Raw genomic sequence first — 12,039 nt, 5'->3', positions numbered from 1 at the left:
GGCTGGCGGATGCCGCCAACGACTCGGATGACCTACCTAATTCTCACTGGGACATCGGTCGGGTCGGTTTGGTTAATCGATCCGCTTTAGCTAGCAGAAGATTGGGAGCGGGTACGTGTTCAGCCGTGAGGTTTCGATATCATATACGGTGCTGGTGGGATGGATGGCGGCCAGCCGGCCACTGCCAGGACCGTGCCGTGCTCGTGCGTGCTGTGCTGTGCCTTACAGCTACAGCTAATGAGGCCATGTTTAGTTACTCCCAACTCCCAACTTTGACACTATGCAAAAAGAAGATTCCCCATCACATCAAACTTGCGGTACATGCATGGAGTACTAAATGTAGATGAAATTAAAAACTAATTGCACAGTTTTGTTGTACTTTGCGAGACGAATCTTTTGAGCCTAATTAGTCAATATTTGGACAATAATTCACAAATACAAACGAAACGCTACAGTGTGCTACAGTGCTGTAACAGTAATTTAGCACCCCCAAATTCGCCAAACTAAACACGGCCTGAGAGTGAAAGCGTCACTTCCTTCCCAAGTTGTCTGTCTAACCAATCCATGCTGATCAACGTTGCTTTTGATTCAGAGCATATAGGATGGTGTGAGTGCTAGTAGCTCTGTGCCTCAGTACCTTGTTGATGCAGCAATTTCACTTTTCAATATTCTGGTAAGTACTAACATCACTGCTTTTTGAGAGGAAAAATGAGACAGCTCCTTTGCAGTCTGCAGAAGCAAAGTTCCGAGAAAGATAAAAAGGTCCATTTGTGGGAGATGGATCAATCGGCCCAAGATAAAATTCGGCCTGCAAACCATAGCCCACCACATCGTCTGTAAAGCAGAAATGCACATTTCATAAAACACTGTAATTGAGTAATAGACTACACACACAATCAGTGCTCCATCAAATTGAAAACGAAGAAGTTAATGAGTAATTAATAAGCTAAATAAAAAATTTTAATAAAAATGCGTTTGCCGGGAGTCGAACCCGGGTCTATTGCTTGGAAGGCAATTATCCTAACCGTTGGACTACAAACGCTTTGAGAGGTGAATTTCTATGTTTCTAAATTAAGCTTTTCAGCTTCCGTGCAGTCAAACGTATCGCATGGGACAGGTGCTATCCTGTATCGATAACGTGGGGACTGGGTCATGAGGTCATGACTCATGACACGCTCAGATTTCTATCCCGTAACTCTCTGTCATACTACAGAATATGCCACTCTGAACCGACCGTCTTCTGTACATTTGAGTTGGCCCAAGCATTTTCATGGAACCGAGTTCTACTGCTTTCCACATGACGTACGGTGCATAAAAACGAGGTGGGGGCACAGTTGTTGCATAGCGGCAGGAGACTGTTTTTTCTACTCCAGACCGGGGCCTGCGGGCATGCCTGCGCGTCTCGCCAAGCCGCGCGTATATGTGAGAGATGCCGTGGGGCACGCGGCGGCCGCGGACGCCGCCAAGCCCCGGTTTTGTGCCGATTCGTGCGCGACAAATGGCGACCTGAGGGGGAGCGCATCGGCACATGGCTGCCACTGCCTACCCCCGGCGCGGCGGGGGCGACGCCGGCCGGCCGGGATCGCGCGGGGAAGCGGCCTGGCTGGGGAATGGTCACGAGCGCACTGTACTACTGTAGTCAGCGTGCGCGCTTGGCGGCTTGCTCGCGCGGCGTGACTCGCTCGCCACCCGTTCTGAGTGGGACGTGTGCGCGCTCGTACCGGGCGGCCGGGCCTGCCGCGATCGTAGCCCTGCTCCCATCATTCCCCGATGGTCCCCTTGCTTATCATGCAATCGAGGGCCACACCGGATCCACGGAGTCCTGCACAGTTGTGTATATGTGTTCATGGGAATGAACCGGTATGACTTGAGCATGACTGCATGAGCATGGAATAGTGTAACAAGTAATCAGCGAGTGATGGTACAACGGCAGCAACGCAGGCAGTCCTGCACAGAAGATCAACATTCCCTCCTCGCCCATCCAGCGTGACATCAAAAGCGACGTCCTAGGTCGGCTAGCCAGCCACCATTCCATGCTGGCTTCCACTGCTGCCCCATTTCTGCCCACTCGCTCCTTCCATCCAGCAGCTCCTCCTCCTTCCAAGAGATGGCCGCGGCGGAACCAGCCTCCTCGACTGCCGCTGAGCGGCTGCTGGAGGTGTCGGAGGAGGAGGTGGTGATCGACTTCAAGCCCAACGCCAAGTGCCGCGCCGACCTCCGCCTCCGCTCCCTGCACCCGTCCCTCCCCGTCGCCTTCAAGGTCCAGACCTCCTCCCCGCTCAAGTTCCTCGTCAGCCCGCCGCGGGGCGCCGTGCAGCCGCTCTCCTCGGCGTCCCTCCGCGTCGTGCTCCGCCCGCAGCCGCACGCGCCGCCGTCCTTCCCGCGCTCCCGCGCCGACCGCTTCCTCGTCCTCTCCTCGCTCTCCGCCGCCACCCTCGACGCCGCGGGCGCCACCGACGACACCAGCGGCGGCGGCGGTAGCGGCGTGAGCGCCGTCCGCCTCCGCGTGTTCTTCGGCGGGCCGTACCTGCTCCGCCTCGCCGCGGACGCCGGGGACGCCTCGGCCGTGCGCCTCATCCTGCGCCGGCAGCCGCATCTGCTGCCGTTCCTCGAGCCCCCGGCCGCGGCGCCCGACGCCGAGCAGTGGGCGCCGCTGCACGCGGCGGCCGCGGCCGGCGATGCCGAGGCGGTGGCGGTGCTGGTGGACATGGGCGCCGACACGTCGGCGGCCGACGCCCGCGGGAGGACGCCGCTGGACGTGGCCCGCGAGAAGGGATACGTAAGCGAATCTACCTGCTTGTCCTTCTTACTGTCCTGTATACCAATACCAACAACACTTGCGCAGGGAATTCAGATGCCGCTTCTTTTAACCGGACAAGGATTCGCCATAACAAACCCTTGGGTAAACCGCATATACTAATCTGTCACTTACGAACACAACACGAGAAGAGACACAAGGAATCACGCCATGGACCAGCTGCAGGCTGCACGCAGCTTGTTGGCTTATGCGAGCCGCGTCGTTGCGCTCGTGAACACATGATAGGAGTAGGACGACGACGAACGATAGAAAATAGCTAGTGCAAGGCCATTGTTGTCCAGTAATGTAATAACGGCATTGTTGTGTTGTTTTGCTGGGTGCGTGCAGCAAGAGGTGGTGGACGTCCTGGAACGGTGGGAGCTGGTAATGACGGCGGCGAGGCGCGGCGACCTCCCGAGCCTCGAGTCCCTGCTGGGCAAGCGCGCGGGCGTCCGCGGCCGCGACCAGTACGGCCTGACGGCGCTGCACCTGGCCGCGATCAAGGGCCACTGCGACGCGGTCGCGCTGCTGGCGGGGTCGGGGTGCATGGACATCGAGTGCGAGGACGTGGAAGGGCACAGGCCGCTGCACCTCGCCGTCGAGGGCGGCCACGCCGAGGCCGTCGAGCTGCTGCTCGACATGGGCGCCGACGTCAACGCCAGGACCAGGCGCGGCGCCACGCCGCTCCAGATGGCGGAGGCCATGGGGTACGAGGCTATCGCCCAGCTCCTGTGCGATAGGGGCGCCGAGGTGGCCGCCGTGCCGGCGTTGTGCGTCGCGTCGTCGTCTTCGTCGTCCATATCGTGCGCCTGATTTCGCTGGGCTCAGTTCAGAAAATGTTCCGGGGACATGATATGGCACTGTATAGTCTACAGATGTGTTTGTTATTTTTTATTGGAGAGTATATCATGCACTGTTAGTGTTAGCATGCAATTGCAATGCTTTACATGTTGACATTATGTTGTCTATGTTTTTTTAAAAGGAAAAGTTTCCGGTTCATTCATCATATCGTTGCACTTTATTTAAAAGCGTACAAAAGTAATAGCATCTTAGCATAACTTGAAACAGCAAATTAACAACCCTGAAGTTTCAAAAATAGGCATACTGTAGTTTGCGCAGGTTAACCAGTTGTCCATCCGAATTTAATTTAGCGCAGAAGGATAAGAGTTACCACAATAATAAGTGTTTAATTTCTGCCCCGATTTGCTCAGTAGAAGTTTGTAATCAACTTTGTAACCTTCTAAACAGTATGGCTATGGAGAAAGTGAACTAAGTACTCTCCCCGTGCTATCTAGAATGTCATAGCAACAACTGAAAGCTATGTTTTGTTAGACTATACTACTACTCATCAAAATAAATGATTTAGCTCACAACTTTCCTACTTGGGGCAACAAGCATTGAGATGGTTTTTCTTGGTTTTCTTTAGGTATATTAATTCCACACTCCCTGAGCACCATGTCCTGGGAAATGATCGAATTGGAGGAGCCTCTTCTTCCTGGACCAGATAAATACAGAAAATCAAACGTCAAATAGAACAATAATCAGTAATATTAATGTTTTCAATCAGCAGTAGGGCAACCCTGAAATACTTACCAGAAAGCAATAGGCACTAGCACCAAGCCACCAAGTCGAGAATAGGACAATATGCCAGCTTTTCTTTACAGGAGCTAGAGGGAAGCAACGGCTTCAGGATTAACGCAGGGTGGCCTCTTTGCGTTGTAGTAGAAATGGGCAATCATTTGAACTATCTCCTCTGAAGTCCTTATCTCTGTAAAATGACCAGTGCGAAAGACAATCACATTATGACCCAGTTCACAGAACTCTTGGCAATTGAAACTGCAGGCATCATTAAAAAAAGGGTGTACTGGGTGCTGAAAGCGGAGGTGGGTGGAAATGGTGGCAATTTATTGACCACCACCTTATTTTCAACAACAAACCTCATACTAAACATAATACAATACCTAAGCTATTGAATTTTCCTTGTGAAGGGGCTTAATATGATACAAGAAAAATAGATTGGGAAACAGAATAAAGATAAATGGTGGGATGTGCTTGTCATTTGACATAGAAGAGGAAGGGGATAGCTCTGCAGATAATGTGGCGAGAAGCAGGGACGGATGACTTGATCCTCCCCATGATGAAAGTGAAGGGCACGGTCACTGTCTGGCATCCACTGATAGAGAGGTAAATTAATAGGGAGCTCCTCTACCTGGTCAAGTACAGAAGCAGAACTATACCCATCTCAGTTCCTCCTTTCTTCTCTGTATCTTGAGGTGCCCATGCCAAAAAAATCTTCATCCTGATAAGGCGCTGCTCCAGCAGAACAGTGTAACTTCTGAGCACAGGTGGTGCTGCCTGTATCAGTTCAACATCTAGGACTGATGTTTGGTGGATTCAATTTGGATTTGTCCTGTGTGTTGGTTCTGAACTTCTGATCCATTTGGATTCTAGATTGTTTTGTGCATCAGTATGAGCTTGCACATGTTACATTGATCAGTGCTCCTCTTAAGGCGTGTGTACATTCGTAGTCATGTTGTGCTACATGTCCTAGGTCTCAACTCTCAAGGTAGTCAGGCTGCTTGCCAAGGGGCAGAACGATGGTGTCATATCTCCATGAGCAAACACTGATCCTGCAGCAACAGCAGGGTGTAATTGTTCTCTGGGACAGCGATTATCGTGCTTCAACATATGTAACTTTGAGTGTGAGACTAATCTCCACCCATTTTAATTATTGCTGCTGCTCTGATGCAAAATAGTATACACCTACTAGTGTATATTCTTGGTAAATCAGAACAGTAGCTGCAAATAATGCGGAACGGGTCTTACAGCGTGATGACACTCAAAGTTGTCAGGTGGTGAAGTGAGGTAAGTCTCTGTCTGAGAGAACAAATACTCCCCCTTGGTTGCTCTGCGATCTCAGCATTTTCTCCCAGAGATATTTTCGTACAACCCATATCAATACATTCTTACAAGTTTGAGGGTTGAGTCCTAGGAGACGCAGCACAAACAACCCCGAAGGACAGGCATGAGCTGGCCAACCGCAACAATTGGGTCTGGTTATACCAACGAACAAAACAGTCCACAAGTCAAATGCATTAGAATCAACCCAATCAAACTAACCCAACATTTGTTCTCGTTGTTGTACAGGAACTGGCCAAAAAGGACGCATGGGTAGTGCTGCTAGAGAGTGAAGACATCGAGTGGTGCTCGCCCGTCCAGCACTGCAGGGAGACACTGCTGATGCAGCGCAGCTGTGAATGGAGCAGCACTGGAAGGACATTTTGGTGTGGAGATGAGTGATGAAGAAAACGAAGGAGGAGCTTCAATGGAAACCCCCGTTCACTTCAGGAGCTCAACCTTGCTCATTATGGAGAGGGTCTAGTCATAGATCTCCTTTTCTCTCCAACACTGTAACCGGATCTATCTCTTCCTCTCTTATGTCACAATGCTAAGGAGGTCCCACATCTACTTTTCTATTTTGTTCCACAATTAAAGTGCCATGAGATTGAAATCCTAAAATTGGTGATTTCCTGATTTTTCACAAGGACAATGCGAGACACGATAGGGTCTGCTAGGTTAGCGTGCTAATTGGACATACCTTTCTCTCTGTATAAGATCTTGTTTCCCCTAAGGAACAATAACTGTGGACATTCTCTTACTTGAAGTGCATATGCCAAATCTCTCTCGATATTTATATCAACTTTTACAGTCTGAAAACATAATGAAACTTAGCACCTGAACAAATACCAGAATAATCTTGGCAAATAATAAAAAATATTCATACTCACCCGAGGAGGTAACCGATCTTTAGCATTCCAGTATACCTTAGCAGCCTTTTCCAATTCTTGAAGAAACCTCCAATTGTCAGCAGCTCTGCAAAGCACAACATTATGCACGGTTCAATACTAATCTACTAAATCATCCTGCAAATAAACTAATAGAACTTCAATTTTCATGGGGGCAGCTCAAAGCATCCTAACGAATTTCAGATAGTGAAGTCCGTTTATATGTCAGTCCAATGACATTTCTGATTTTTTACAGGTCGTTGGATTCACAGTTCACAGACATTTTGCAATAACAAATAGCAAAGCTTAAGTGACGCGTGAATTACATAATGCCGACAGTTTATGAACCAAAATCAGACAGGGACTAATGATTTTTACCTGTTGTAGCGCTCGAAGACTAGGACGACCAGGGGGCTGGGGTGGAATGCGAAGCTCTCCCACTCCAAGCAATTGATTTCCTTGACCCATCCCTTGTCGACCTCCCCTTCCCAATCGATCTCCACCCCGTCCACCGTCACGTTCCTGATGGAGTGCTTGTCGAAGTACTCCGACGCCCGGATCCCCCACCCGATGTCGGCGTCCAGCGGCCAGCTTGGGTCCTCCTCCTCCACCACAGGCTTCTGCTCCTTCTCTCCCGACCCCTCGCCCTCCTCCTCATCCGGGATTCGCTCCTCGTCCTTCCGCTTCAGGATGTCGCCCTTGCCCTCAAGCACCTCGGGGTCGCGCTCCCGGATGGAGGCGAACACCTGCTCCAGGCGGCCGCGGACGAAGTCCTCCACGGCCGCCGCCTCGCCGCGGCGCCCGCGCCGCGGCTTCCGGGGCTTGGTCGTGGGGAACGCTGTGGCGGCTGGGTCCTCCGGGTTCTGGCTGCGGGCCTCGTGTGCGGGCTTTGGTGGTTCCGGGCTCGGGGTCGGCTTGGGAGGCCGTGAAGACGAAGAAGGCGGCGGAGGAGCGGATGAGGCGAGGAGGGGTTTGCGGCGTCGGCCATGGCTGCCGCAGATGCGGATGGGGTTCGAGCAGATGGCGGGGGTCGAGGGTTTAAGGGCGGTGAGGGTGGGGAGACGAAGCATCGCCGCGTCGGGAGAACTGGCACCGAGTGAGCGGCTGGGTTTCGCCGGCCGGCATGCTCCCGTGCTATCCGAACGACGGTTTCTACTCCACCGTTGGCCTCGTGATCCTCTCAATCAAATCGGATCCAACGCTGCTTGTGCACTCGGCCATTCGCACGGACTCACCCTAATGCTTTCGGGGAAAATCACGCTAACGTCGGATTTGAAACTTTCGATTCGAATTTGAATCTCTAAGGCTGCAAATAGAACTCGCCTCTCGTTCGTTTTTTGTAAAAAAAAACGTTTGAAAAAAGAATTCGCCTCTTGGTAGAAGTGTTTGGGCCTAAAGAAGACCAGAATGGGCCATATCTGGGCCTTTGTTCCAAGGATGGACCCAAATACAGTCCATTTCAAAAGTAGCACCACCCTTTTCCTCCAAAACAATACTAACGTATGAAGATTGTGTTGTGTTCCTTTCACAAAACGAAACTCTCAAGGGAAAACGGAAAAGACAGGATAATGGTCTACATCTCTCTCCCCCTGCAACTGTAACCCTAATCCTCTGCAGTCTTTCCCATCATTCGCTTCAGGCGTCGAAGGCCATGTCGATGAACATGCGCGGCGTGCCAGAGCAACGCACTTGGGCTCGCCGGGCCGGCCATCAGGCATCAGGGTCAGCCGGCGACAGGAAGTTCGGTCTCAAGCAGAGGCCGGCAGCTCGATCGGCGTCGCCCGGCACGGGGTCAAAACTCTGATGCACCGCGTGCCCACCGCCGCGCGCCTGTCTGGCTGGCCCCAATCAAAGGAGCTACGTACTCGACGAGGCTGGAGGGAGGGATGACTCATAACTGACTTGTCATTTGTCCACAATGCTCGTCAGAGCTGTAGGGCATGGCACAAGCAGCAGGAGTACGGATTACTTAAGTTAGAACATGACCTTTTTTCCGCATAAAACAATTGTATATATGAGTACATTTTTATATATCCTGCTACAGTACTACCCCCATATCATTTTATTTGAGGCTGGCTAATTCAAAACTGAAGTAGATTGAGCAGAACCGAATCCATGAGGTTGTGTATAATTGTGCAGAACTCACACGTTTGCTTTCTTAGAAAAGTAGTTTATTGTATATATGGAGGCAAAATCAAGGAAAAATTCTTAACAATGGAGAATTATTGTTACTTCGAGTCTTTGACAATTACTATTTCAGTTCCAGTGTCTATCGCTATCGCCCTATTCTCTCTCAATTGCCTATTCTCAGTTCCATTTTTATTTGATAACATTATTTGTCACGATAGATAATTGGCAGTCTTTGTCAATTAATTTTCCATTTTAACATTATTTGTCACGATAGATAATTGGCAAGATATAACATTCATGTTTTTTTTTGGCAAATGACAGGTGTGATATACCCTTCCCTCTCCCTCATGATAACAATTAATTTCCTTATTATTTCCATTGTGTAATATTTGTATTTAAAAATTCAGTTCGGCTTGCCATTTCTCGAAGGGCATGCAGGGGCGGATCCACCAGAGGAGCTAGAAGAGCTCTAGCACACTTTCCCTCCCTACCCGTGTGCAGCTCATGGAGGCCCCCTAAGTCCCTCATACAAGGAAGAAAAATAGAAAGAGGAACATGGATGGGTGAATGAGCCCCCAAGTCTCCTCGCTGCGTCCGCCGCTGATGACAGGCGTGAATTGCACACGTGTAAGATCTTTGCTAATTGATTGGGAGAATGGGAGGCACCATAATTATTTTCCTTCATCCTTAATATGTCTAAAAACATCTAAAAACACTCAATACGGTTTGGACCGAGGTATCTATAAAGGTAAATCTATAAAAAAAAGTGGTTTTGTCGAAATGTGGTTATTTCCAAGACTTAGTCACTCAATTTTCTTTAATAAATTGAACAAATATACATTCTGGTCTTACCAACTAGAAAACAGTCAAAATATTCATATAGACAGGGAGATGGAATAAAATAATGAATTGGAGAAGGAGGGACGTCACAAAAATTTCTGGTGTAGGAAATATCCAAATAAAATATAGACCAGCTATTAAAAAATGGCATGCATGGCCGTAATTGACGGACTGACATAAACATGAAGAGAAATTCATGTGTGTAGGGTCTAGAGGCACCAGGATTTTCCCATTATGTCTTTTCAGGTGACATGTACTGATGTACATCATGTGCTTACAAACCACTGCAACACGCAAAAAAAGCAGCAAGAATTCCTACCGGCGCAAGCTGAGGGGGTGTTTGGATACGAGGTGCTAAACTTTAACAGTGTCATATCGGATGTTCGGATGCTAATTAGGAGAACTAAACATGAGCTAATTATAAAACTAATTGCAGAACCCTGTGCTAATTCGCGTGACGAATCTATTAAACCTAATTAATCCATCATTAGCAAATGGTTACTGTAGCACCACATTGTCAAATCATGAACTAATTAGGCTTAATAGATTCGTCTCACGCATTACACTCCATCTGTGCAATTAGTTTTATAATTAGTCTATGTTTAATACTCCTAATTAGCATCCAAACATTTGATGTGACGGGTGTTAAACTTTAACACCATGGAGCCAAACAGGCCCTGAGGCACAAAGTTGACCTTGACCCTTCATTGTCTAAAAAAAGTTGACCTTGACCTTGCAGCACTTGGGTGTTGGTATGGTGCTTGCTTCCATTCCATGCTACTGTGTACAGTCCCGCATGCACTACGTATACTACACGCCACACGTAGGTCGGTACGTGCTGTACGTACATGGGGGGATTCTTTCTCCATGGATGGGGGCCACCCAGGCCAATGGCCCGCGTAGCTCCCGTCAGCCTCAGGCATCACACCTCCTCCCCGTTCTCTGCAGTAACATTCATCTCCCCTTCCTCCCGTTCCGAGCTCCCCGTCGCTCTCCGACTCCGCTCCCCCGCTCCCCTTCCCTTTCCAACGTCCCATCTCGATCCACCCCGGTCGCGGCCACCAGATCTCTATGCTTTACCGCACCCCGCGCCCACTCAGCGCGATCGCCCGCTAGCTCCATCGGTCGCTGCTACGAGCTGCTAGCTCGCAGCTGCGCTTCTGAGTTCTGATCCTTCTTCTTGCTCCCTCACTCGCTGGCTCGCTTGCCAGCTCCCTCTCGTAGCTACCTGCATGGATCCATCGGGGCCTGGCCCGTCGTCGGCCGTGGGAGGAGGAGGAGGCGGCGGTGACGCGCCGGCCGTGGCGCCGCAGCGGCCGGCGCAGCTGAGCAGGTACGAGTCGCAGAAGCGGCGGGACTGGAACACGTTCCTGCAGTACCTGCGGAACCACCGGCCGCCGCTGACACTGGCGCGGTGCAGCGGCGCGCACGTGATCGAGTTCCTCCGGTACCTGGACCAGTTCGGCAAGACCAAGGTGCACACCGCCGGGTGCGCCTACTACGGCCAGCCGGCGCCGCCGGGGCCATGCCCGTGCCCGCTGCGGCAGGCCTGGGGCTCCCTCGACGCGCTCATCGGCCGCCTCCGCGCCGCGTACGAGGAGAGCGGCGGCACCCCCGAGTCCAACCCCTTCGCGGCCCGCGCCGTGCGGATCTACCTCCGCGAGGTGCGCGACTCGCAGGCCAAGGCGCGCGGCATCCCCTACGAGAAGAAGAAGCGCAAGCGCGCGCAGCAGGCCGCGGAGGCATCGTCGAGCTCGTCGTCCGCTGCCGCTGCCGCCGGAGGGAGCGGGGGCGGCAGAGCTGCAGCCGCGACCGCCGCTCAGGCTGGAGGGAGCAGCGCCGCTGCACCGAACACCACTTGATGAGTACAGTAGACCTGCAGATCTTGCTTAATTATCGTCTCCGCATCGCAAGATTTGAGCTTTCCACTACTTTCGATCGCTACATATGCTTCAGTTGCTTCTTGCGCATTTCGTCCTTTCGTCGTAGCTTGTTTTTGGATTCCCATTTTTTTTCCTGATCTTTTAGGTCGGTATATGGCTAGAAATTGGAGTAAAGTAGTAGATGAATTGGGAAGTGGGCGGATTAATGGGTGCACCTGTGTGTTCATGATCTGATACACACACATATATATCCTTTGTAAAGCAATGAAGATTTGAGGCCATGTTAATGGCTTCCTAGCTACATACGGAGTGGCTTGCTAATAACATTTCATCTCACTCTCCCAATCATTTTTTTTGCTTCCAAACTCGCATCTCATACTTCTTGCTCCTAGTTAATGGAAAATTTGCATTTTCGATCTACATGCTATATGATGCACCCAAAGCATGAACTTCATAGCAGTGCATATATAGTGGTAGCTGCCTATCTTTTCGCAAGCATTTCTTGTTTTGTGCGTTTCTTTGCTGAATTTCCTTGCGTGTGTTTTCTTGAGTGGCCGCATTTCATTTTCTCCTGGATGAACGTTAACGGGACTGTTCAAATGGG

At 50.7% G+C, this 12,039-nt stretch overlaps 3 protein-coding genes and 1 non-coding gene across 4 annotated transcripts; 2 read left to right on the top strand and 2 right to left on the bottom strand.

Moving 5' to 3' along the window:
- Positions 1-970: 970 nt before the first annotated feature.
- On the bottom strand, positions 971-1,042 carry TRNAG-UCC. Its single transcript has one exon. It is a non-coding gene; the product is annotated as a tRNA-Gly (tRNA).
- Positions 1,043-1,934: 892 nt separating this feature from the next.
- LOC101754898 (receptor-interacting serine/threonine-protein kinase 4) lies at positions 1,935-3,800 on the top strand. The gene is made up of 2 exons (XM_004970381.3): positions 1,935-2,779; positions 3,146-3,800. Exons 1-2 carry the CDS (start codon positions 2,108-2,110, stop codon positions 3,608-3,610), a joined length of 1,137 nt encoding a protein of 378 aa, XP_004970438.1. The 5' UTR covers positions 1,935-2,107; the 3' UTR covers positions 3,611-3,800.
- Positions 3,801-3,958: 158 nt separating this feature from the next.
- LOC101754498 (thioredoxin-like fold domain-containing protein MRL7 homolog, chloroplastic) lies at positions 3,959-7,729 on the bottom strand. Its single transcript, XM_004970379.3, has 5 exons — positions 6,961-7,729; positions 6,586-6,670; positions 6,396-6,507; positions 4,391-4,565; positions 3,959-4,292 (listed from the first exon to the last, which is right to left on the bottom strand). Exons 1-4 carry the CDS (start codon positions 7,650-7,652, stop codon positions 4,465-4,467), a joined length of 990 nt encoding a protein of 329 aa, XP_004970436.1. The 5' UTR covers positions 7,653-7,729; the 3' UTR covers positions 3,959-4,292; positions 4,391-4,464.
- Positions 7,730-10,480: 2,751 nt separating this feature from the next.
- On the top strand, positions 10,481-11,783 carry LOC101754104 (protein G1-like7). Its single transcript, XM_004970378.3, has one exon. The coding sequence runs from the start codon at positions 10,785-10,787 to the stop codon at positions 11,412-11,414; it is 630 nt and encodes a 209-aa protein (XP_004970435.1). The 5' UTR covers positions 10,481-10,784; the 3' UTR covers positions 11,415-11,783.
- The last annotated feature ends 256 nt before the right edge of the window (positions 11,784-12,039 follow it).

Source organism: Setaria italica, chromosome V, assembly GCF_000263155.2.
Source record: "Setaria italica strain Yugu1 chromosome V, Setaria_italica_v2.0, whole genome shotgun sequence".
NCBI classification, from domain to species: Eukaryota; Viridiplantae; Streptophyta; class Magnoliopsida; order Poales; family Poaceae; genus Setaria; species Setaria italica.
Note: the sequence above shows the minus strand (reverse complement) of the source record. Positions and strands in the feature narration are given on the sequence as shown.

Excerpts from the sequence above, each read along its gene's own strand:
- LOC101754898 (XM_004970381.3), top strand. The coding sequence starts at position 2,108 with ATGGCCGCGGCGGAACCAGCCTCCTCGACTGCCGCTGAGCGGCTGCTG. Across the intron at positions 2,780-3,145 it reads TGGCCCGCGAGAAGGGATAC|CAAGAGGTGGTGGACGTCCT; the intron begins GTAAGCGAATCT and ends GGGTGCGTGCAG.
- LOC101754498 (XM_004970379.3), bottom strand. The coding sequence starts at position 7,652 with ATGCTTCGTCTCCCCACCCTCACCGCCCTTAAACCCTCGACCCCCGCC. Across the intron at positions 6,671-6,960 it reads GTCTTCGAGCGCTACAACAG|AGCTGCTGACAATTGGAGGT; the intron begins GTAAAAATCATT and ends TGTGCTTTGCAG. Across the intron at positions 6,508-6,585 it reads AAGATCGGTTACCTCCTCGG|ACTGTAAAAGTTGATATAAA; the intron begins GTGAGTATGAAT and ends TTATGTTTTCAG.
- LOC101754104 (XM_004970378.3), top strand. The coding sequence starts at position 10,785 with ATGGATCCATCGGGGCCTGGCCCGTCGTCGGCCGTGGGAGGAGGAGGA.